A 24955-nucleotide genomic window follows, 5' to 3' on the forward strand; every position below is an offset into this window, starting at 1 on the left:
ACTATTTGTATTTTAACAGGTAATGCCCACTGAGCTATATAGCTCTTTTTCAGAAGCGACCTGGCTATCACAAATGCTAGCTCAACGAAGTGGCCTATCGTCGCGTGGAAATGTATTGCAGCCGAATGCTGTAAACGCGTGATGTTAATTCTAAATGTGGAGGGAAAAACCGTAGGACCCGGAGAAAAATCCACGTGCCCACGGGGAGAGAGACTCACACCCTCCAAATACACAGGTGTCAGAATCGAACACATGACCTGCATACCAAGCGAGGTAGTTAACATCTCGTCACCTTGGCACCCCTTGTAATGTGCCTAACCCGAACACGAACCGCATGGCGTGGGAAGGCCCTCATCCAGCGGTGGATTAACAATGCAAGAGAGCTACAACTTTCAACTGTTTTACTGTGATGAGCTCGATGATGGCAGTCGGCAGAACCTCAAATGTGCGTGTACGTATGTTGAACTTCTTTCGCACCGTGCGTAGCCAACCGTGCTAATCGTAGGTGTGGGGGAAAGACAACAAACTAAAGACAAAAAGCAGTTCTAAAAAAATGTGTTTCCAATCGAGATTTAGAAGTGCATAGCCCCGGTGTGCGTGTATGTTGAACTTATTTCGCACCGTACGTAGCCAACCGTGCTAATCGGAGGTGCGGGGGAAGGACGGCAAAATGTGTCCATAATGAAGACGCAGAATGTATCACAAGTACTTTTGTGCCGTGTTGCTCTGCAGATCTTCCTGCTCATTGGCTGCATCTGCCTGACGCTGCTGTCCTCCAGCCTCACGTGCCTCGTCGTGCCAGGTGAGACGGGGAGGGGATTTGTGCCAGAAAAGCACCACGTGTGTGAACGAAATTTAAATTGACTTGGACTTGAACTTGACAACATTTTCCTTTACCCCCATCTTTTAGTCCCCTCTAGATTGAAAAGTAATTTCCATAGAAGTGCTTTTTGTGTTTAGTTTGTTGTCCTTTCCACGCACCTCCAATCAGCACGATTGGCTACGTACGGTGCAAAGGAAGTTCAACATACGTGAATTGCTCCATTTGTACGATGGGAACGTATGGAATTCACAGCATCTCAGAAGCCTGTTCTCTTCTAATCACTTGGTGAAGAGTGTCCAAGATTCACAGCCATGTGTAGGACATGTGTTGAATTTAACACAAGCGCGTAATTTTACGATTGTGGTGTCGCGTGCGCACTCGGTCACTCGTTCACGTGCGTGTCGTATTAGCATTGCCAATGTGGTTAATTGCACTGCGGCCACGATCTCAACAATCCCAGGTAAGATTTGCTAGACATGCATAATGCCAGTACCACCTATAGTACCCACCCATCTTGGTCCTTCGCTGGGTTGACACCACAGAATATGGGTAACCTGGCGTGGTGGGCACTGAGAGGCAAATGCGGTCTCTGGTGGTGTTAGAGCCACACTAGGCCCTCGCAAGCCGTGCCGGCCTTCGTAGGCGCTCGCTTAACAGCATTTGCTCCATCCGTCACTGTTGCTTCTGTGTGTCCCATGTGTGTCCCGTGCGCGTGCTGCAGTGTTGGCAGGCCGTTACATCATGAGCATGTGGGCGGGCGGGCTGAAGCTGCACGAGCTGTACACGGCAGCGTGCGGGCTGTACGCGTGCTGGCTGGCGGCGCGCGCCGCCACCGTGCTGGCATCGTGGGCCCCGCAAGGCCGGCGCGTGCTGCTGCAGCGGCTCAAGGAGCGCACGCTCATGGTGAGCGGCCTCGCGCGGGTGGTGGGGGGGGGGGAGGCGCCGTGACATCACGCGAGCGGATTTGTGGCGAGGACCCCCTCTGTTACCGCGTTGCTGGAGATCAATCATTTTACAACGTGTAAAGAAATGCCGACTGGAAGACGAGGTCGATGCTGAATCTGCCGTTGATGCTGACATTGGCGCTGGTGTTGCACTTGGTGACGTTGGTGCTGGTGTTGACATTGGTGCTGGCGTTACAGCTGGTGTTGACATTGGTGCTGGTGTTGACATTGGTGCTGGCGTTACAGCTGGTGACGCAGGTGCTGGTGTTGACACCGGTGCTGGAGTTACAGCTGGTGGTGCTGGCGTTGACATTGGTGCTGGCGTTACAGCTGGTGACACTGGTGTTGACACCGGTGCTAGCGTTACAGCTGGTGCTGGCGTTACAGCTGGTGACACTGGTGTTGACATTGGTGCTAGCATTACAGCTGGTGCTAGCATTACAGCTGGTGCTGGCGTTAGAGCTGGTGACGCTGGATTCCGCTCACATGACGTTGACCGCGTGCGGGCGGCGGCTGTGGCAGGTGCTGAAGACCCTGCTGGCGGCGTTCCTGCTGGCGGGCGTCGTGCCCCTGCTGGTCGGGCTGCTCTTTGAGCTGGTGGTCGTGGTGCCCCTCCGCGTGCCACTGCACCAGACGCCGCTCTTCTTTCCCCTGCAGGCACGTGCCCCTTGGCCCTCGTGAGACGGTCGCACGCGCGAGCGCGTTGTCACGTTCCAGTTCGACTCGCGTCCGCACCGCAATCACTCGCGGCTCTAGAAGAGCGGGAAGGACGACTTCTGTTCTGTTTACGTGACAACCCTTACTAATTGGCCGTGTCGGGTGGTGGCGGCAGGTTTGACGACACGTTCATATTTACGCGATCTAACACAAACGCCTCTTATGGACGATGCTTTGTGTTTTGCGCAGGACTGGGCGCTCGGAGTGCTGCACACGAAGATCGTCGCCGCCATCACACTCATGGGCCCCCAGTGGCGGCTCAAGGCTGCGATAGAGCAGGTAATGGCACCTTCGTTCAGCGTCCGTTTCGCGCTTTTCACCAAGTACCGCGCGATTGCCTTGTCTGCCTAAAGTGTGTGGAGTCATCTTGTCTGGAATGATTGACAATTATGAATGATTTCACTATGTAACACGATTTTTGTTCCTGGGTAGTAAGTGTTATTTTCTAATTGCTTATGGCTCAAAAGTATATAAAATGGATATTATTCCCCACAAACTTTGCTTTTGTGACCAGGACTTTACGTGAAGGAATGACACAAATGCACACCACGTTTTTTCATTGAAAATAGATCAATTTCAAAATATTATTGTCCTGATCACAAAAGCCAAGTTTGTGGGGAATAATAGCCACTTTCTGTACTTTTGAGACATAAACAATTAGGAAATAACACTTACTACCCAGGAACAAAAAAACTATTTTTTTGTTACACAGTGAATTTGCAATCATTCCAGGGGTGCCACGGCAGTGAGATGTGAACTACCTTACCTCGTATACAGGAGGTCGTGGGTTCGATCCATAGCCTGACACCTGCATATTTGGAGTTTTTCATGTTCTCTGTCCGTGGTTGCGTGGGCTTTTCTCCGGTTCCTCCGGATTTTTCCTCTAAATTTATCATCAACATGCGTTGAGAATAATTGGCCGCTATAAATCTCCACATAAGCCTTGTTAGGTGAACTAGCCATTGCACTGTGGCAGTATGCTGCTGTGTGTCACGAGTGAGTGGTTGGGCGAGTGAGCTAGTGGGTGACTCTTCAAGTGAGTGACTAGTTGCGCGAGTGATCTCGCCCACCGCACCGCAGCAGTATGCTGCTGTGTGTAATGAGTGGGTGGGTGACTAGTTGGGCGAGTGATCTCGCCCACCGCACCGCAGCAGTCTGCTGCTGCTGCGTTGTCGAGCGCGCCAGTCCCTGTTGTTGCCCGGCGGCTTCCTGTTGACTGCGCCCGCCACCTCGAGGGGGAGGCGCTGACCGCCCCGTGTGCGCACCTGCCGCCCCCCTGCGTGCGTGCGTGGGCCCCGCGCAGGTGTACGCCAACGGCCTGCGCAACCTGGACATGCGCGTGCTGCTGCTGGAGCTGACGGGCCCCGTGACGGCCGCCCTGCTGCTCGCGCTCTGCGTGCCCTACGCCGTCTCCTTTGGGCTCGTGCCACTGCTCGGTGAGGGCGTGGCGGCCGGGCTCTCGCGTCGTCATGCGGGGAGGGGAACGTCTCGATTCACCGCCAATGCAATGCAATGAATTGGTCACGATTCAGTCACGAGTCAATTCGAGGATGGATGCTTTATTTGTCTTGTTTGTATCGTCTTTCTCATGGTTACAGGCTCATACGTACTGTGTGGCTTTCTGTCCTGTCTGGCTTGTCTTTACTGTCTTTGAAATTGTAACGCCTCTTTGCACTGCCTATCTCCTCTTCTGTTCCCACTCGTTCCATCTTGTTCCGATCTCTCGCGTTCTGCCCCGTTCCAAGTGTCTATCAAAGGAAACGGTTGCATAGAACGCGCATGAAATGAAAGTGATCAGTTTCTATAGCACATGATTGGATGTATTTCAGGCGTAAGGATCATTTTTTTATCAATTCATCACGTGCCTAGTGGCTACATGTGGAGCCTGTGGGGCTCATTTGCGAGTGATTCTGCAAGCCGATTACGTCTGCCCACTCTCCGTGTAAGTCTTGCTCTTCCTTGCCATCGTTTAACCCCACGGCATCGTTGATGTTTGCGCCCCACCTCCCCTGCCCCGCCTCGGCTGCCCCACCTCCCCTGCCGCGCGCCCCCTGCAGGCCTGTCAGCCGAGACACAGACGCTGGCGGAGCGGCGCGTGTACCCGTGCCTGCTCGGAGGCTGCCTCGTGCTCGGCGTGCTGGGAGCTCAGCTGCGGCAGTTTCGCCGTCTCTACGAGCACATCAAGAATGACAAGTGAGTGGTCACGATCGCCGTCGCGACCAACGGGCACTGAACAAACCTCGGCGCGGCGTACATTGTAGACACAACGCCTCGGCTGTGCTTTGGGCGTTGTGATGAATATTAGGCCAATGGGTAGCACAGACTCCAGTGAGCTGCATCTCGAGATAGTTAGTCCGTGTTGAGGATTGCGATCGCTCTTAGAGTAATGGACTGCAGAGGTGATGTGCTTCACTCCCTAACACTAACCATTCTCCCAATAAAGAATGAGCATCGATTTAAAGCTTTCGTGACTGCAGGGATTCATATTCTTGGTTCTTTCGGTAAAGTCACGTAGAAGGGAAATAATAAAATAATAAAAATAAAACAGTAAAATTCTCACGACGTTTCGATTGCAACACAAGCAATCATCATCAGGTGTGGAAACCACAGCAAAAAAAAACGCCACTTCTTTCAAATTTTCTTGCTGTGGTTTTCACACCTGATGATGATTGCTTGTGTTGCAATCGAAACGTCGTGAGAATTGTATTGTTTTATTTGTATTATTTTATGATTTCCCTTCTACGTGACTTTACCGAAAGGACCAATAATAAAGAATGAGTACTTTAAAGTGTTGGGTTACTTTTGAAAAGTAATTGGTCACTGATTACCGATTACTGCACCTCGTATGTAGCCAATCGATTAGCACGGTTGGCTATGTACGGTGCGAAAGAAGTTCAACATACGTTTCACACATATACTGGTGGCTTTATTGAAATGTAACAATACCTGTTTTGTTATATTTAAAGTAACAAAGTCTGATTTCTCGATTGACGTTATAACATTCGTCAAGTTTAACATGCATGAGCTTGATAAACTGTCTTACATTACACCGTAAGTAAAATTTAGGCTTTGCAACGCGATCCGTACAGGTTGGCTGCCACTCTCCTTCCCTCTTCAGTTTAAGGTCGTCTTCCGCCAGTGTCTCGTCACTCACTTTTATTTCTTTTCTCCAAACAGGTATCTTGTCGGTCAGCGGCTCGTCAATTACGAACGGAAGAGTGGCAGGAGCAGCGCTTTGCCCTCGGACCTGTGACGAGAACCGTTTTGACTCCCGCCACGCCCCAAGATGCCCCACTACCCGCCGAAATATTTTCGCGTGCTTTGAATTTTCCGAAACTTGGGATGTGACCGAAGTAAATGTGTGCGCTCGTGTGCGCTCTTGCGCGTCAGCCACTCAGATTCGCGAGCGGACTCTCTCCCGCCGCTCCTCGGAACTGGAAAAATCGGCACGGAATTTGTGCAATGTCGTCCCTTACTGCTCGCTACTCTTCTGCGCTCTTTGCCGAACCCCGCATTTGCTGAATTGGGCAGAGGAAGCCGTCGAAGATCTTGAGAGGTTCGCTGCGTTCAGCGGTTCCGCACACAGAGACACAAAGACGCAAGCACGACACAGAGACATAAAAACAACACGCAAACCGGAACTGCAGTTGGGCAGCCTGACCCAGGACAGGGGTGGACTGATTCTCTGCGTGGGATGGCCCCGATGAACCGGCCCCAGAGTAAGGCCGAGGAGCTGTCCGAATTCGCCAAGAAAGCCACGTCCCCTTCTAAATGAAATATTAATGTATGCCGAAGGTTGTGAGCTTGCACAGTTTTATTTAAGGTGCTGCCCTTTTGCGGGGGGTGGGGGGGGTAGAACAGTATTGCATGAGGACAGGGGCACCCGTTCAGTATTTTTAATGTGGCAGTGACATAAGTGTTTGACCCATGAATCCAGATCCGTTATGTAACGCAACTCACCGGGCCAACGGCAACCTGCGCACGGGAAAACCGTGCGTTCAAAAACTTCCAATTGGTCGAAACGGCTACAGTTGACGATATACATATAGAGGAAGATATATATATGTGTAGACTGCGTCTCGGCTTGTACGGGCAATGAAATATTTTAAACTTTTCGGCACAGACACCCACCACCGCCTGCAGTGAGTGCTGCTCGTGCCAAATGCCGACTGCGCCGCCACTCCACCGCGTGGTGGCAAGGATTGACCGTGGACGTTCCCACAAATTTTTAAATGTCACAAACACCCCACGGGGGGGGGGGGGGGGGGTGGGCGCGGCGCCCCCTCTGAAAAAAAAGGCCGTCCGGCATCCATCGTCCGTCGTGTTTGTCTTCGTCGCGCGTCACGTTCTCCCTCGAGGCGTCTTTGTTTTCGTGCCAGGCAGCAACGTGCGCTTGTGTGTGGGATGGTCTCCGTCGCCTCCGGCGGGGTGGGGATAAAGTTGAGAGATGTGCGATGCCGGGAGCAGTCGAGTTGCGCCTGTGCTTTGTTGCTACAGAGCAGAACTACTGACGGGGTGAACCTTCCGCCGTGCTCGCATCCCTGTCCCCGAGTTTCTTGGTTTGATGTTGGCGAGGGATCCACACCAACATCAAACCCTTGCGGGGTTGCACCATTCGGGCTCGAGGTGCGAGATAGATCCCTGCTGAACAAAGCAGTTGCAGAGACGGTGGACGGGCACCGGTGTGTTGATCGGGATATTGAGGCAGTACCGCTCAGAGGCTGTGTTCGTGTCCCTCGGGTCGTCACGGTTGGTGGTGTTTGCAGGCGCTAGCACGTGACGGTCTCACCACGTGGCTCCACAAAGCAAATTTCTGAATTCGGTCATTTGCACTTTATATCGGGCAAACCACGCTTTAAGGGTGTTGCAAACAAAACATGTTTTAGGCACTGCAAAGTGAATACAGTAACAACTAAATGTTACACGAGCAATACTTCCACTAGTCCACCTTGCCCAGAGTTCCACCCACGGCTCTAAGTGGTCTCTGGCTCTTTGACCCGACACAAGGTGGGTTGAAGAGCCACACATTACGTGCACATCGGCCACACATGTCCATGACGATGTCACCCAGTCTGGGCCGCCAGTGTCGACCCCAGTACCAGCCAGCTGGTCCTGTGGCACGTGAATAGCCTTGGGCAGGCTATACATGGAGAAAATACGTGTCCTGACGAATACACAGGGAAACTGTGTGTATATGTAGCCTTGGCAATATCGATGGCAGCTCTGTAAATCCCGGCCACATGGGCAGAGGAAATCGCCTAGTTGATAGCTTAGTGAAGGCCAACCCGGGCCTCCACTCGGCTATCCAGACCCCACAGGCCTTGCTTGCTTGGCTAAGCACACCGTGATCGGGCTGGAATTGGATCACTGACAAAGGTTTTCAGTGGAGATTCCAGTTGGCCGTAATTCGCCGTAATCGACATTCTGGTGGGCTGCATTTGGCAATAATTAGTCGAGATTAGCATAGCCGATTGCTGGGAGAAGTTAGATGTGTAATGAAATTTCAATAAAACCCCGTTGTTTCGCACACATGTTCCGTGGCAGAATCCCCGTGAGAATCCCGTCCGAATAAATTAAGGCTTTTTCAACACGGGAATCTGTGGAAGTATCACAATTCCTACTTGGAAACCACGCAGAGTGGAAATTGTAGGAGTCGCCCAAGACCGTTCCTGTGGGAATTTCCTCGCCGTAATATGTGTACGCTAACGAAATTTGTAACCAAACTGGAGCGGGAACCTTTGCACAGTCAACGTGAACGGTGGCGACAGTTGTCGAGACTGGGTAACCCCATTTCACCACGCGCGGGTTTCAGCTCGTGCTCGGTCAACGCACGGATGAGCAGCGTTGCGTCCGGTGAAGGCCAGATTCAAATCCATCGCAGCGGGGAACACTCGGATGGAGGCTGACACGAAACAGATTCGGCAGCAAGGGCGAACACGGCAGTGGGTGTGCTCAGTCTGTTCGACCTCCGCTGATGTTGCTCATCACATTCGAACGCGCAGCGTTGACGAACTGCGTGCTATTTTACTTGCGTTTTCATCGGAACCTGGCAGCTTGTGCTGTGTTTGGCCTTTCAAACGTATATATGAAATGTTCGTTCTGGAACAGCTGAAAACTATATGTATGCTAGTTGAATTTATTTTCTTTCTGTTCGTGGTTAATGTCGTCACTCGCACGGATCGCGACACGGTTGCACATGGGGGTGCCACGTGTTTCTCATTCAGTTCCCTGGGAATAGACGTCTTCGTAAATTTCCATCCAGTAAACATCCATGGTTTAATCATTGATTGCCATAGGGATGTTCACTCTACTACTGGTCCTTGGTGTGCCAAGATTGAGATCAAATTGGCCTGAGGTTTCTCAATCTCCCAGTCCTCGTGACTTTTTACATTTACCAATGTTCCATTCACGTACCAATTAAGTCTTTACATGTTGCACATACCTGATATATATGCACACCAGCTGAAACAATTATATTCTACTTGCATTAATCATGAAAGTACATAACTTGATTGTAATGTTCTAAATTAAAAAAAATAAAGCATGAAGTTACAGAAGTTGCCCTGCCAAGGCTGATCGCAATGCGGATGCCGCCCTCTGTAATCCAGCAAAATGTAAATTTTTTCAGTCATTTTTTCCATTTCATTTAGCATCGCAATCTGCGATTTTATTTCAATGCAGTTTCATCTTTGTTACAGCGGTTCATTGCGATAAACAGAATGGGCAGCTCGTCAGCCAACCAGAGTCGGGCATCGGTCCCTCAAGGCCACACTCATCCATCCGTTCGCTTGTGAATATTGCAACGTGCTTATTTTCTTTACCTACGTGACTTTACCGAAAGAACCAAGAATATGGATCCTTGCAGTCACGAAAACTTCAAGTCTAGAACGTGCTTCTTGGTTGAGGTGGCAGACTGGGGGGGGGGGGGGGGGGGTGTCTTACCCACAAATCCAGAGAGATGTCTGTCCCACCATCTCCGATCCCACAAATTGACCGAGCCTGCTAACTGGTTGCGAGGACACGATCACGTTAATAGTTTATAGCGTACGCAGGCTTAAGAGATGCGCAAGAGCAATTTTTACCTTTGTTTATCAGCTTGAGAACGTTCACAAAAGCTGCGATCGACGCATCAAGAAGTCACGCGTTGGCGCACGCTCGGTGTGCTTCGGTGTCGCCTGTTGCTTTCGAGGAAGAAGCCTCCACTTATGTTGATGCATCATTCAGTGTTTCGTCACGGTCGAGTAAAACACAATCAAGACGTGTCGAAGGAAGGAAGGAACGCCACCGATAATCGCGCGTGTTTCCACGACGCGCGGTCGTTGTATAAACCTCGCGTGGCTGTTCGACTATGGGAAGCATTTTGATTGCACAGACCCCTGGGGTACTTGAGATCGATATTATTATTCAAGTGCCCTGCCTGGCGGTCGCAGTGTGTGTGGGGAGAGCGGTCGTGTACCGGTTAGCGAGCTGCGATACGAACCCGGCGACCCGAGTTCGATTCCCGCTCACGGCTGGGGAGACAAAGGCGGCCGGGCGTGGTGCTGGGCACTCACCCCCTTGTGTGCTGTTCAGGCCTTCATATGTGCTCGCTAACAGCACTTGCTCCAACAGACTTCCAAGGCTTTTACGCGGAATCTTTGTCTTGTGTGGTGTGGTTTTGCCAAGGGTCTCGGCCAAGAAACCCCGATGTGATGTTTAAGCCCCACGATTAGGGCAGAATTTCAGCTGTGACCTGCCCTTGTCGGCGACCCGTAATATATCCCCGCACCCGGCACAACCACCACCAACATCGAGTACGCATCTCTGTGGTTGTGGCTACTGCAAAGTCGTCATGCGCCTCACTCCAGTCCAACAGCGGCCCTGGGAAAAAACATTGAGTTGAGAAATTAAAACCCTGCCCACGATGCTTCGTTGTCAAACTTGCCGCGCGCACCTCTGCATGTATCATTAATATCCAACACGTTAATCTTAGCTTGCTTTTTTTTGTCAGCTGATGTGAGATTTGTCATCGGCTGGAGAGAGAGAGAGAGGATGTTGGCTTGTTTCAAAGCCTTTGGGGATCCCATAATGTATGGGGTTTCCCCTGTTGTCTGTTTGAAGGGCTATTTTGAAGCGGTGTTCCCTGTCGATGGTTAAATTGGTGTCTAAGTAATACCGTGTGCAGTCATTTGGTGTTTAGTCGCTGGAGATAATTTTGCTCACCACAATCGATATATTTCTTGCTCCAGGATCTTTCGCGGCAGCTTGGGGTTCACACGCGGTGTGTGAATTGACCTGGTTTGTCTGCAACTTGCTTTACGCTAACACACCCACAGTGCACGAAGAGGCCTACACGTATGGAAAATAATAATCGGTGTTTTACCCTTTCTGGCAATAAAACAGGAGGTTTCGATTTAAAGCTTTCGTGACTGCAGGGATTCATCTTCTTGGTTCTTTCGGTAAAGTCACGTAGAAGTACGTGACTTTACCGAAAGAACCAAGAATAAAACAGGAGGTGTTAAGATGTCCAAACGCCAAATAGAAAACCTTTTTCAAGGAATGAAGTGCTGCATTAACCACACACAGTACTTGCTGCGATGAACGTGCAAACCAACATGCTCTGATAATGATAGCATGTTTGTCTGCATGTTCTACACGGCCACCAATTCAAATTGACCCCTGAACCCAGGGCCCGGCTTACCGTGTGGAGCCTAAGGGCTTGCCTAAATGCAAGCCTTAGCAGGACAGGAGGCTTATACAAGGGGCAGAACAAAACATCAATTTGGCAGAGGCACGACTTGTTTTTACCCTGACATACGCAAACAAAACGTTACGGCATCCACCATTTGAGCAACTGCTGGGGCAAGTGCTGTTAGCGAGCACCTATTACCTGTTGTATATGTTGAACCTCTTTTGCACCGTACGTAGCCAACCGTCGGTGATCACATAGAAGTGCATTCTAAATAACCACCGAGCTAACGTTCTATACACAAATGTGCGTGGCCTCAAGGTGCACATAGCCTGGCACAAGCGTCGTGGTGACGTCCCCGCCACTTTGTGGCGAATGGCGGTTGTTGTATATGAACACAATTGTGGATGTAAGCAAACATTGGCCCGCTCTTCTCTGCGTCTTTTCAGGGCTTGCTTTTTTAGGCAAGCCCCATAGGCCCCACCGGGTAGCCAAGGCTCTCACTCTGGGCTTGATTGAAAAGGGGCAGCAAAGCGGGAATTTGTTTAGCAGCATTTTCCCCGGTTTGCCATGCGAGTGAACGCTCTAAAACCATGTTCACTCTGCCATTTTACATGCGAGCGAACGCTCTAAAACCACGCTCACGCTACAATTTTACATCGCGAGTGAACACTGTAAAAATGATGCTCACTACCGTTTTACATGCGAGTGAACATGTTGGCTCTGCCGTTTTCGCACAAAAAACACTATTGAGAACATTTGAAGCTTTCGAAACGTTGCTACGAAAATGATGCACCCCACGAAGTGTCGTCAAGTTTCCCGACACGACCATTGGCAACGTTTTATTTTGCCATGTGTAAGTAGAAAAAAAAACTATAATCGGCGGTGGGTATGAATTTGACTGCGGTGCCTCTCCACTTATCCGCCTGTGTTCGAGACTGGTGTTTCAACGTGACCCCCTTGAGCCTCCTCCACTTCCACAAAATTTGTTCTTCACAAATGACCGTCGACCCGGAATGCGTACCCCTCCCCAGTGTGAACATCTCTGCATGCGCCTCCTAAATTAGGAGGAACTTAATTAAAAATTATAAACACGGTTACTGACCGCCTTTGTCGTTAATGTTACGAGGATGAACTCCGCATGGTTTACACCCTGGGTTTTTGTTTGGTCGTTGTAATTGTCCACCCTACGCACCGACCGGGAGTTTGCGTGTGAAACTCTACTAATTTTCAAATCCCTTGGATGGGACACCCCATTCGATTGGTAGTCTGCAGAGGTGGGACAAAGTCATTGTTATGCAAGTCCAAGTCGAGTCGCAAGTCATCAAATTCATGACTCGAGTCCAAGTCACATGACTCGAGTCCACACCTCTGGTAGTCTGGCAAATGGAATTTGGGCAATCTTCGTCTATCGTGTAAGTAGCCAACCGTGCTAATCGGAGGTGTGGAAACGAAACACAAAAACAGTTCTAAAGCAATAATTATTCAGTCTAGATGTAAAAGTCCATAGCTCCAGTGGCTTCTTAGTACCTCCAGTGACTTCCTCGTAGCTCCAGTAGCTTCCTGGTAACACTTACAAGGGTAGATCGGGTTTCATTGTCTTCATCAGGGCAGTGATGGTCACCTGCCCTGCTCTATCAATGGGCGTTTGAATCATCTCATCAAATTTGCCGACACCTGCAACAACTCAAGGGAGCAACATCAATGATGGCGTACACTCACTTATAAGGGACATTTTTCAGCCCTTCCGCATAACCCTGTTAGGCATATCCGTCAGTACATTGCACGGAATATATTGTTTTCTTTTTGCAGCGTTTTGTTTTGCACGTAATGTAATTGGCTATGTCCCCAGATGTTATGGCTAAAAGCGCATTTTTAAAGACCGCTCTGTAGGTGTTTCTGTAGACTCATACTTAGCACAACTTTTGGGGAATGGTAGTGTAGTGGTTAGCGCGCTGCGCTACGAACCCGGCGACCCAAGTTCGATTCCCGCTCACGGCCAACACCAGTGACGATAATTTGCACCGGTCCCGGGCCTCCCCTAGGGCGACTCAGCCTCAAATGAGTACCTGGTGCGGTGTGTAAACATCGCCACTAGGGAGACAAAGGCGGCCGGGCGTGGTGTTGGCCACTCACCCTCTCGTGTGCCGTGCCGGCCTTCATAGGTGCTCACTAACAGCACTTGCCCCAACAGTCTGTTAAGGCTGTATGGGAGGTTGGTGTTCCCAGTCTGTTCATGGCCAATTCAATGTAAAGTCTCTTAGGCAGAGAGGCACACGGAGTGGAATGAAAAGCCGGTCTTGCACAACGATGGAGAGCACTTGAGTCTGACAGACCTTTGAAGGATTAACCAACATCTTTTGGTTTACTCAATTTAGTTGGGCTCAATGGACTTAGAAGTACAGTCCATTCCTGAAGAACACCTCTTTATAATTCAGATTCCAAGAACACAGGATGAGATGTTACTATCCTTTGTGCAAGCACTTCCAAGAGTTCATGAACAGTGAGCCTGGTGAAATTTGGGGAGCGCATCGTCAGTAGTGAACCTTTGGTTCCTAGGGTGTTTCGGCCTTTCACACTATACACCCTCCCCAAAGGCGGCCAGCGACAGGGTGATCAATCCTACGCTTGCGTCCCATTCCCAATTAGTCATAGGAGTTGCCTTGATGTTGATAGCCAACATCCCATGGGACTATGCATGGCAGAATATGGGGTAAAGCACAGTCTGCGATAACACGCGAGATGCGTACGCAGGCTGAGCAAATACTTGATGCGCGTGGGTTGCATCTAGAAGTATCCAGCAGCATCCCAAATATGTTCAGTTTCCGACATACGGAAAATTCGGGTTTACGTTTCGTGCGCGGGAACGCAACCCCTTTACGTAACTCGGGGACTGCCTCTAAGTAACGAATTGGCCGCGTGCGTTTTGCCCACGTGACAAAGTTGGGCTGCGTCGCGTGGGCGGCGGGGTGACAACCACACATTTATATATTTAAATAAATGTATTTGTGTTACGTGAAACTTTTGCAAGCTGCTCGTATATTATTGTAATAGATTATTAACCGAGCAGTCTGCGAGCGTGTTAAGCAATCGAGGGGGGGGGGGGGGCTCGTTCCCGCTTCCGCATCGGCCCAGCGGGAGTCGCGGCCGCTGTCCGCTCCATCAGCCCCCCTCCACCACCGTCTTTATCTCCCCTTTGATTCTTCTTTTAAAAGCGTCGCGTCAGAAGCCCGCCAGGAGGTGTAAATGTTCGCGTTCGTTCGTTTAAAAGCGGCAAAATTTGTTAATAGAGAGACGGGGGGGGGGATAATTGACGCTCGTTTGCCGGCCGGCGCAAGGCCTCGCACGGCTCCCTCCTTTTAGGCGGCGTCGCCTGGATTCGCGGCCGACACTCGGGCGCCCAAGCCCCGCCGGGTGATCTAGGCGAGGTCGGGGTCGCAGTGCGGCCCCGTAGCCCGTGGGAAGTGCTGACGTGCACATTAAAACAAGCTCCTCTTGTGAGACGTATTTATTTACGTTTAAAAATAAAGCACACAGGACTCACACTTGTTTTAAAAGAGAAACTGTACAAAAGCTTTTTCCAGTCAAGAGTGGAATTTCGCTGTGAACTACAGCATCGAGGATGGCTGTAAGTTTTAATTCATTTGCTACCACCAGCAGACACTTGCGCATGTTAAGCCGCCGATATCTTTAAACGTGGATATAAAACAATTAAACAGTGAATGAACGAAGCCTTCTAACGCCACCTTAGTAAAATTACAGGCACTGTGTACTGCAATGCAATTCAAAAGTAATTTACAAAGTTGGTTCAATGCTAAATAATCCTACCCCTTGACGGTACAGTAATGTTTAACGTACACGTGTATCTCCTAATTAGCACGCCTATTGCCTGTTGTGACATTTAAAATCGCCTGTTTCAGGAAATCATTGTTGGTGATTAGATCGCTTTAGTTTTGTACTTTACGCCACGTAGTGCGTGCTTGTGTGTGCGCTTAAACGTGTGGTCCAGATGTCTTGTGACACCCCCCCCCCAAATTAATTGACCGCTAAAATGTGTTTTTTGCATATATTTTTGTTATCTAAACCTTTTAAAATATTAAGTTGTAGATGATTAAGTGTGTGGGGGGGGGTCACAAGACCTCTGGACCACCCTGTACAGCACACGCGGCCTTCGTATCCCACATTTGAAACCTGCCACGCCAGTGTGCTCATTGATGAATGCATTCTTAATTCATCAAGGTGATTCATCACCGCAACATTCATTCACAAAAATGTGTCCACGCGAGTCACAAGGGAGGGCAAGATTTGCCCGATGCAAATACCCACAAAGTGCTTTACAATACAGGGCAGTGGAATTGTACAGCTGTGGTTAAAACACACGATCGCATGCCCAGAGCCAGTGCAGAAAGAGTTTGTGAAGTTGTTTTTAGGAGGGCAAATACACAAATTGAGGCATTAATTGAACAGAGGCACGGTAGTCGACAGCACGGATGGCTGCGGGATGTAATGTGAGTTCCAGGCCGTGGGGTCGGCAGATGAGAGCGAGCTGAGGCAATAAGCCAGCGCGTTAAAGTTCTTTAAGCGGTCACTTCTTTAAAGTAATAGGGGTTTTCCCCTTTTTTCTGTCAACAAAACTGACACCTTTTGCAAGGAATCATGCTTACATTAACCACAATACTTGCAGTCAAATGCAAAAAAAAAACAATACTCTGATCATTTATGCATTGTTTTTGAAACTGATTGGTCCACACCAGAGACAGCTTTCTTTAGAGCCTAGTCTCATATGGTGTTCGACCAGATGACGCCACAAGGCGCACAGTTCAAAGACAACGCACTACCAGAGTAATGAGAGCTCGGGGTTAGCAGCTACATCATGGGACCTCCTTTGCCAGTACCAAAATATACTAATAGGGTTTTTACACTTTTTTCTGGCAACAAAACTGACACCTTTTGCAAGGAATCATGCTTACACTAACCACAATACTTGCAGTCAAATGCAAACAAAAAACAAGGTCACTTCTTTGTTAAGTTAATAATATTGTTTAGTTTTATGTCGTGTCGCCCATTGAAATAGCATCTCTCAATCGCTGAGGAACCACAGACAAGCTCGAAGGGAGCCAGGCGGTAAGCCAAAGCTCTACAGTCCACCGTATATTGAGATGTTTTCAGCAAATGAATGAGTGTGCTTGATTGTGTGTTTATGTTGCAGCCCAAAGGCAAGCCGGGGACCAAGGGACAAAAGCAGATCGTGGAGGAGAACAAGGAGACGCTGACGTTCTACACACGTGTCATCATCGGAGCAATTGTGCGTCGAGACCTGCAAACCCGTTGGGTTTCCTTGGCAGCTTTTGAATGCGCGAGATGCATACAGGCGGTCCCCGACTTACGAACGCCAGACTTACGAATGAGTATCCATAAGATTTAAATTTTGATTGAAAGCTTTCGTGACTGCAGGGATTCATATTCTTGGTTCTTTCGGTAAAGTCACGTAGAAGGGAAACGATAAAATAATAAAAATATAAAACAATAAAATTCTCACGACGTTTCGACTGCAACACCTGATGATGATTGCTGCTTGTGTTGCAGTCGAAACGTCGTGATAATTTTATTGCTTTATATTTTTATTATTTTATTGTTTCCCTTCTACGTGACTTTACCGAAAGAACCAACAATATGCATCCATAAGATGTTTATTTTTTAACCATCCGACTTGTGAACATCAAGTCGCACTTGCGAACCAAATCGCAGAACTATTTGCTTGAGCGCAGTATTTCTTAATATATTTCTTCTTATTTATGAGTTTAACAATTGCTTCCCCTTTTTTTGTTGAACCGTAACACGTTTTATAACACTGACCATATGCGCATTTAAATACAGGAGATTATTATTTCCTCACTTGCGAACCGTTCGACTTACAAACGGGTCTCAGGAATGAAACCCGTTCGTAAGCCTGGGGCTGCCTGTATTGGCAATTATACCGATAGATGGAAAAGGAGAATGAATCGTACACACAATCAAATTGGAGACACGTAGAAGTGGGCATTTCTATAATGGATGTGGATTGATAGACGAGACTGGCGATGGAATGGTAGCCAAAGGAGAAACCAGGGAGATGGAGCGATGAAATCTGCTCATGTACAGAAGTAGGATTGCAGCATCACAGTACCGTGACGGATGGTGGCGGGAAGCCTTCATCCAGAAGTGTATAGATCATGGCTGATGTTATATGTGTGGTTTATTTAAGGTGTCGTTCTAAATTGTTCAACTTGAATGTAGATACCAAATTGTCAAACAATTCAGGATTTCAATTACCTGTGGCATGAGCGAAACTCGGTGATCTGTAGTTTCATATCCTCGCTACAAACACCTCCGAATAGCTATGTATGGCGTGAAAAAAGTTCAATATACATACAAACATGTGCATTGACCCAATCTCCTGTCCCATTTCTCTTGCAGGCTATATATGTCTTTGTCCACCTCGTGCTCTTCTATAGCTCTTCAACTTTCTGGTCCTGGGTAAGGAAACGTGCATCTATTGCTTGTGTTTACGAATTACACTCGGTTATAATTCCGGTGTGTGTGTGTGCGCGTGTGGAGCGAGCGTGCAGTGGTTAGTGCACTGAATTTAGAATCCTGTGACAAGGCTCTCCTTGCCGCCTGGACAGAGATCATGTTGGACCTCCCCTAAGTCGACGAGGCCTAAAATCAGTTCCCGGTTTGATAAAATGGACCCTGGGTTGTAAACGGCAGTCATGCATCCATAATGCTGGCTCCACCACCCTATTGTGCCCTGTGCTAGCCTTATTAGGTGCTCACCAACAGATATTTTTCTGGTCTGGCAGTCTGGGGTGCCACGGTGGCGAGATGTTAACTCCCTCGCCTCGTACGCAGGAGGTTGTGGGTTCGATGCCAATCCTGACGCCTGTAGATTTGGAGTTTGCATGTTCTCCCCATGGCCACGTGGATTTTTCTCCGGGTCCTCTGGTTTTTCCCTCCACATTTAGAATCAACATGCGCTTCGAGTATTTGTCTGCTATAAATGTCCACTTGATGATAAGCCACTTTGTTGAGCTATCATTTGTAATATCCAGGTCGCTTCTGAAAAAGAGCTATATAGCTCAGTGGGCCTTACCTGGTAAAATAAAAAATAGTTTAGTTTAGTCTGTTCATTGATATTTGTCTTTGTGTGTGTGTGTGTATGCAGGCAATGCTTCTGCTGGCACTCTTGGCGCAGGGCGGCTGCAGGTACGTGATGGTCCACATGGCGGTCGCCTCGTACTCGGGGGATGGAGTTCTGCTTGACGGAGGCATCGATCTCAACATGGAGCAGGGCCTGGCCGAGTGAGCTGCCCCCCCCCCCACCCCGTCCACCCCATTACCCAGTCGGCTTTCACAGTCCATTACCCAGTCGGCTTTCACAGTCCATTACCCAGTCGGCTTTTGCTCAATGGGTGGTTGCGTCTTCTCCTCTACTACCCCCAAAGTCTGGAACTCCTTCTCGCTATTAGTCCTTACTGCTGCCTTGATTCACCAGTTACAGTCCAGGCTGAAGATTTCCTTTTTTTATTACTCCGCTTGCGTATGATTGACGATCCTTCCCCCACCGTGTATCGTCTTCCATGCCGGGGTTTTACAAACTCCAGGCTCGCGACCCACATTCATCGCAGGGAACAAATGCAAATTGGATACATCTGGTAGATTATTCGATTTTAAATAAAGTAAGTTGGCATGGGTCAGGACACATGGCTAGAAGAGATGATGACCAGTGGCCGAGACTGGTGATGGAATGAAAGGCAAAGGAAGGAACATTCTCAAGAGGACATCCAATGTGGAGATAGAGCGACGAGGTCTGTTTGGGTGCAGGAGTGCGAGGGATTTTGTAGCATTGTGAGACCGAGGGTTGGTGGAGTTCTGGGTGGGGCCATCATCCAACAGATAATTACTGATAAATGCAAATTTCATTTTAGGCTAATAACTAACTATAACTCCTTTTATTTTACCAGGCAATGCCCACTGAGCTATGTAGCTCTTTTTTTCAGAAGCGACTGGCCACAAATGAAAGCTGAGCGTAGAGGGGAAAACCGGAGGACCGGGAGAAAATCCACACGACCATCTTCAGAGAGACTCAAGTCCAATCAAATGGGACAATGCAAATGAAACAGAACAGACAGGTCACACAAGACAGTTGCAAATTACACAGCGCAGACTATAGACTGCATGCAATTATACAAACAGTATAAATGAGAGGAGTGTAACACAGTCATTACAAACAAGACACAAAATACATCACGCTACATCATCTCGGTTCATCATTGCGAGAGATTTGAATCGTTGCGTGCCTAAACCTCGGCAAGCGTTAGGCGGTGTTTACCACGCGATGAACATTTTGCAGTGGTTTTACTTTGGAGAAATTGGCCTCTGCCATGGGCACATGGAAATTCCATCACTGGCTCAGTGCCGCCAACGGAGATGAATATCGCGTCTGTGCTTGAGCCGGGAGACACTTTGATTTTACTCTAAAACCACCAAGACGTGCTGTTTATTTTTCCAGAAAGTCCAACTGCTCTGGTGCATCCGCGGTTATCAGAATTTGTGTAAGATGAAAATGTCTGGCGTCCATTGCTCGATCGAGCAGTGAAGCGCTTGTGGCTAGGAGATGTTAACTCCCTCGCCTGGTGTACAGGAGGTCGTGGGTTCGATCCAGACCCTGACGCCTGCTGCTGTATATTTGGAGTTTGCGTGTTCTCCCCGCGGTTGCGTGGATTTTTTCTCCGGGTCTTATGGTTATTCCATCCACATTTAAAACGTGCATTTAGAGTATTGGACTACTGTACACTTGCACGTGATAAGCCACTTTGTTGAGCTGTCATTTGTCACCAGGTAGCTTCTGAAAAAGAGCTACGTAACTCAGTGGGCCTTACCTGGTCAAATAAAAAAAAGTGTTTAATAATAAGCGGCGCCAACGTCGGAAGGAGCAGAGCCACTGAGCGAGTGGTTTTGTAGGCGTGGAAATATTCATGTGGATGGGTCTGAGAGTCGGAGCAGCTGCCAGCTCACTATGTGCCCCAGTCGAGCCTCCCAGTCATTTGTATGTTATATGAATGATGTATGTTGTATGTATGTTATATGAATGATGTATGTTGTATGTATGTTGTGCGGGAGGAGAACTAAACACAAAAATCATTTTTGTAAACTAATGAGTTTGTCAATCTAGATGATGGTTTAAAAGTGCATGGCTCCAGTGGCTTCCTGATATCAGAAGGGAGAGCGTTCCAGACGGCCGCAGAAGCGCGTCTGAAAGCGCCGCGCGATGCAGTGACCACCGCGTTTGTTCGATGAGCGGAGTTCACGCGATGGTTTATGCTCCTTGAGGAGATCAGCGAGGTCATTGTGGTTCACTTGTGTGGCAGCATTGCTGTAATTGGCATTGAGTGCTAATTTCTGTTTCTCTTCTGATGTAGGCACTTGAAGGACGTTATTCTGCTCACAGCGATCGTCCAAGTGCTCAGTTGCATATCAACCTACTTCTGGATATTTTGGCTATTGGTGAGGCACGTTTGCACGAACACCCGATGCCATTTTCAACTTGGAACCGCTCTCATACGACCTGTATATCTCAGGTCTGATAATAACGTCTGGATATTTCATCACACTACGTAGCGATCACTCCTGGCACACTAAGACAATACGGATTAATGTAGCGTAATACATTTCGATTTAAAGCTTTCGTGACTGCAGGGATTCATATTCTTGGTTCTTTCGGTAAAGTCACGTAGAAGGGAAACAATAAAATGATAAAAATACAATTCTCACGACGTTTCGATTGCAACACAAGCAATCGTCATCAGGTGTGAAAATCACAGCAAGAAAATTTTAAAAAAGTGGCGTTTTTTTTCTTAACGTCAGCACCACCGACGTCGTGAGAATTAAATTTTATTTTTATTATTTTATTATTTCCCTTCTACGTGACTTTACCGAAAGAACCAAGAATATGTAGAATAATACAGTTTGTCAAATTTAAGTTTTACCTTGATGTGTTGCTCCTCGGAAATATTTAATTCATGATAATAACGTTACGTTTTGAGCTGCACGACGGGATGACGTCGCGCGGCACACGATGCGTGGCGTCGCGGGATCTTGCCACTCTTGTCTCCGTCACCTTCTCGTCTTCCACGTTCTCAATCTTTGCCGTGTCTCTTTCTGTTCATCCTCCTCCTCGTGCTCAATCCACGCTGCCGCTCTCTCTCTCTTCTCGTCCCGTACACATTCAGCGGTCACCTTCGCTCACTAAGTTTCCACTCCACACTCACAACTCATTGTTACCCCTAGCTCCCCCCACGACCGCCTTAATCTCCCCCTCATCACCGCCACCGTTCCCTCTTCATGTTCTCATGACACGGCTCTCACTCATTCACCCCGTTCATTCATCATCATTTACGGTCATCAATTTCGCTTTCACCAAATTCACGCAGCATCACGGATTCTCCCCCATCGCTTCCTCTCATCTATTTCATTCTCCTCATCTCCACCATTACATTCACACGTCGTTGTTGTACCGTTGTTAATTCTTCGCGAAGCGCCTCGGTTAAGGCGCTCTATAAATTCCATTAAGATAAGATGGGATGACGTCCAATTGCACGGCTTCCAACGTAACGAGATCAGCGCTGAACGAATACCTTTTCGAGGGGAATCCATGCGTGTGCGCGTCGTTTTTCCTCCCTCGTTATTGTTTCAGGCTCCGGCCAGGGCGGGGCAGCTGCTCTGGGTGAACATCCTGGGACCCTGGTTCATGGCGCAGCCGGAGCAGCAGCAGGAAGTGAGCGAGAAGAAGCAGCGCAAGATGGAGCGCAAGCAGATGAAGCGCTTCTGATGCAGCAGCAGCAGCAGCTTCCTCGTCGAAGCAAACGTCTCGTGACACCGCGCGAAGCACACGCAGTCACGTGCCACAGGTTCACAGAAATACTTTTTCCATTTAAAAGCGGTTGGGTGGCGGCAGGTGTCATGGTGACAGGTGTCATGGTGACAGGTGTCATGGTGACAGGTGTCATGGTGACAGGTGTCATGGTGACAGGTGTCATGGTGACAAGATGCCGCCACCCCCTTGGGTGCGGTTTCCAAGCCTGGGCCTCGACGTGCCAGGCAAGCGCCACGAGGTGGTGTCGGAAATTAAATGATGATCGCCTTATTGAGCAGATAGCATTGATTGTGTGAAGGAATGTTAACATTGCGCTGGTAATTACGCTGTTGCCCGTCAAATGCTGTACTAAATGACCAAAAAGTAATTCTGGTTCTCTGCGGGATGACAAGGTTTAGAAGCAAAAGGCCTTTATTTAAGAGCTGGGTAAGGCAGTAATTAACTCTTTCCTGTTCCAATCAGTTTTTCGCCTCGTTCCGATGACTTACGCGTGCGTCGTCAAAACGGGAAGAAAAAAAATAACTTGAACGGTACCAAGGCTTCCACGAGGCCGTGCGGGAGGGCGTGGCACAGGTTGGTGGCAGCTATCGTAGAGTGCGGTTGTGTCGCTACAGTTCTCTGCGTTGAGTATGTCTTTAACAGCAGCGGCGTCGTGCCTCTAATGGCGGGGAACCTTTTTTCTGCCAAGGGCCATTTGGACATTTATAACATCATTCGCGGGCCATACAAAAGTATCAACTTAAATATTAGCCTGTTATATTTGGCCAAACATTTAATTAACTCACCCCTAATGTGATGGCTGGAATTGCTAAATGTTTGAGGGAGCCTTATACTGCCCGCGGGCCAGACGTTCCCCACCCCTAGAATGTAACGCTAACCTCTCGCGCGTTTTGAGATTCGGCGGTGAACGGGACACCCACCCTGCAACTTGCAGACGTCTCGGAACGTGGAAAGGGTTAACGTACCGATGAACGCTTTGAAATGCACTCGAAACCTCGTCGCCTTGGATCGGACTTGTTGTTGAATTTGTGCAGCTCTAACAGTAACGGACTGTTTTTTTTAAAGACTTGCTGGATGACGGAATATAAACGAAAACTGATCAATGATTCCAGTGTTCTGTCATCATCATTGCTCGAAAGGCTGGACATAAAAATCGCACTCTGGTGGTGGTTTGCGTGACCAAAATGTTTGCGGTGGAAATTTGTTATGGCCAAGCATCTGTAATAAGTGAGTGATTTTTTTACTTTTGCTATGAAAAAGCAAGTAGACTCAATGACTCCAACAGTCAAGGCTCTGTATTTGGTAAAGCGTTGCCAATTCACGACACGATTTTCACGTTCGCTTTTCTGCTGCCAGTAAGCTCCCGATGAAACCCGATCGCATTTAGACAAAACGAGTACCTGGATGGGGGAAAAAAATGCATCTCAACATCAGGACATTTATAGATTAATTTATTAAAAGTCAAACTGGATAATCGATCACCCATGATCAAAGATTGTCGTCAGTAAGACTCCAACACCTCTTCATTGGCCACTGCCTGATGGAACCGGTCGTGGATATCCTGAGGGCGTTGCCATGTCCCATGCGCGGATGATCGTGGCCGACGGTTTGGGAGTTTCAGTGCTTGCGGGCAAATTCAATTTGGTGCACAGGTGACGAGTCGCGCTGTGGCGACCGCGACGGAGTGAGGGAAAAGGTGTCCGTAGAGGGAGAAAACTCCTTTCTCAAACCGATTAATAGAAATTGAGGTTTTGAGCTTCGATGCCATTTAGCAGAAATAGATTATCTCGGTCGTTTTTTTGGGGGGATATAGGGGAAGTGCTGGGAGGAGATGCGGACCTCGACAAAGCTGTTCGTGTCGGTGGCATTGAAGGGCAAAGGCTGGTGGGAAGAGGATCAATAAAAAAATGCAGTAATTTTTTTTTCAACTTATAGCCAAGTGAAACATTTTGTTGGGATCCCGGTCACCCCCAAACTTCCGTGATGTTCACGCACAGAACCTGCTGCTGCATCAGCGAGCTTCCGGACTTGCAGCGCCTTGGACACAATAGGAGTACGTGACAATAAAAACTCCTTTTTAGGAAATTTCACCCTCCCCCCAACAAATAAACCAGGGAAGGAAGCGTGTCTTGCACAGACTGATCCAAAGTGCAGCCAGCTTCCAATTCAAAACAAAACCCCGAGACCGGTGAATGAGCGATTACATTTTACGATCTGCCCCATTAGCCGTGCGAGGCGAAGCCATCGCATTCAGTAGGGTGTCTAGGGGATTACAGCAGTCAAGCCCCCCCCCGCACCGCCAGCTACAAAAGTGGTGGAACTCAGTGTGCGCGCATGCGTATTTTTGTCATAGGAATGTGGAATTTTCACTGCCAACACTGGGCTGCTGAGATGGAATGGTGGTGCAATGCACGTCTTTGACCGCAGGGTGGCGCAGTAGTAACACGTGCCTCGCAGCAGGAAAGACTTGCTGCTGGATTAGATTCCCCGACTTGGGCGCCCTTCGTGTGTTTGTGTTCTGCCCCCGCGGTTTCCCTCCCATCGCGAGAAACGCAGAACCGTCATTGGTGTTGACCAAACATTTAAACGTAGCGGCACTCTCCCGAAAAAAAAGATTCAACTAAGAGTGACTTTCCTCGAAGTATTATTCGATTTTAGCAGAGAAGATGCACTGAATTTTTGATCCGTCGCCACTGCATTTAGAAAAATTCGATCATTCCGGTTTTGCTCGCGTGTCATCTCCCCGTGACGTTCAAGGGGACTATGGCCAGGAACTGTTCCCTGCAATGGTCACGGAACCAAGATCAAGATCCTCGTCGACACCACCACCACGCCAACGCCGTAGACTCTCCCGCCAGATCCTGCGGCTGCTGCTGCACAGGCACCAC

The 24955-nt window shown here is 48.8% G+C and overlaps 2 protein-coding genes across 5 annotated transcripts in view; both read left to right on the top strand.

Annotated features, from left to right (window-relative positions):
- MARCHF6 (membrane associated ring-CH-type finger 6) overlaps positions 1–10882 on the top strand; it is a 33817-nt gene extending 22935 nt beyond the window's left edge. For all 3 annotated transcript variants that reach the window (XM_078879683.1, XM_078879682.1, XM_078879684.1), the window contains 7 exons: positions 733–802; positions 1545–1726; positions 2290–2424; positions 2674–2763; positions 3788–3920; positions 4542–4677; positions 5662–10882. In XM_078879683.1, the coding sequence (XP_078735809.1) occupies positions 733–802; positions 1545–1726; positions 2290–2424; positions 2674–2763; positions 3788–3920; positions 4542–4677; positions 5662–5737 (822 nt within the window). In that variant the 3' untranslated portion in view covers positions 5738–10882. The remainder of the gene's footprint in view (positions 1–732; positions 803–1544; positions 1727–2289; positions 2425–2673; positions 2764–3787; positions 3921–4541; positions 4678–5661) is intronic.
- A 3217-nt stretch (positions 10883–14099) lies between these two features.
- On the top strand, positions 14100–23173 carry TMEM208 (transmembrane protein 208). Of its 2 annotated transcripts, XM_078879686.1 has the most exons (6): positions 14100–14780; positions 16362–16457; positions 17609–17668; positions 18357–18493; positions 20614–20698; positions 21888–23173. In XM_078879686.1, the coding sequence occupies exons 1-6, from the start codon at positions 14775–14777 to the stop codon at positions 22020–22022; spliced, it is 519 nt and encodes a 172-aa protein (XP_078735812.1). In that variant the 5' UTR covers positions 14100–14774; the 3' UTR covers positions 22023–23173. The 2 variants fall into 2 exon arrangements, with proteins under 2 accessions (XP_078735812.1, XP_078735811.1); XM_078879685.1 differs by lacking the exon at positions 14100–14780 and having other exon boundaries at positions 16353–16457.
- The last annotated feature ends 1782 nt before the right edge of the window (positions 23174–24955 follow it).

This window comes from Lampetra fluviatilis, chromosome 54 (genome assembly GCF_964198595.1).
Source record: "Lampetra fluviatilis chromosome 54, kcLamFluv1.1, whole genome shotgun sequence".
NCBI lineage: Eukaryota > Metazoa > Chordata > Hyperoartia > Petromyzontiformes > Petromyzontidae > Lampetra > Lampetra fluviatilis.

What these genes read in the sequence shown, in the direction of transcription:
- TMEM208 (XM_078879685.1), top strand. Translation starts at nt 16,353, where the DNA reads ATGTTGCAGCCCAAAGGCAAGCCGGGGACCAAGGGACAAAAGCAGATC. An exon ending in GTGTCATCATCGGAGCAATT is followed by an intron (nt 16,458 to 17,608) that starts GTGCGTCGAGAC and finishes TTTCTCTTGCAG; the next exon opens with GCTATATATGTCTTTGTCCA. An exon ending in CTTCAACTTTCTGGTCCTGG is followed by an intron (nt 17,669 to 18,356) that starts GTAAGGAAACGT and finishes GTGTGTATGCAG; the next exon opens with GCAATGCTTCTGCTGGCACT.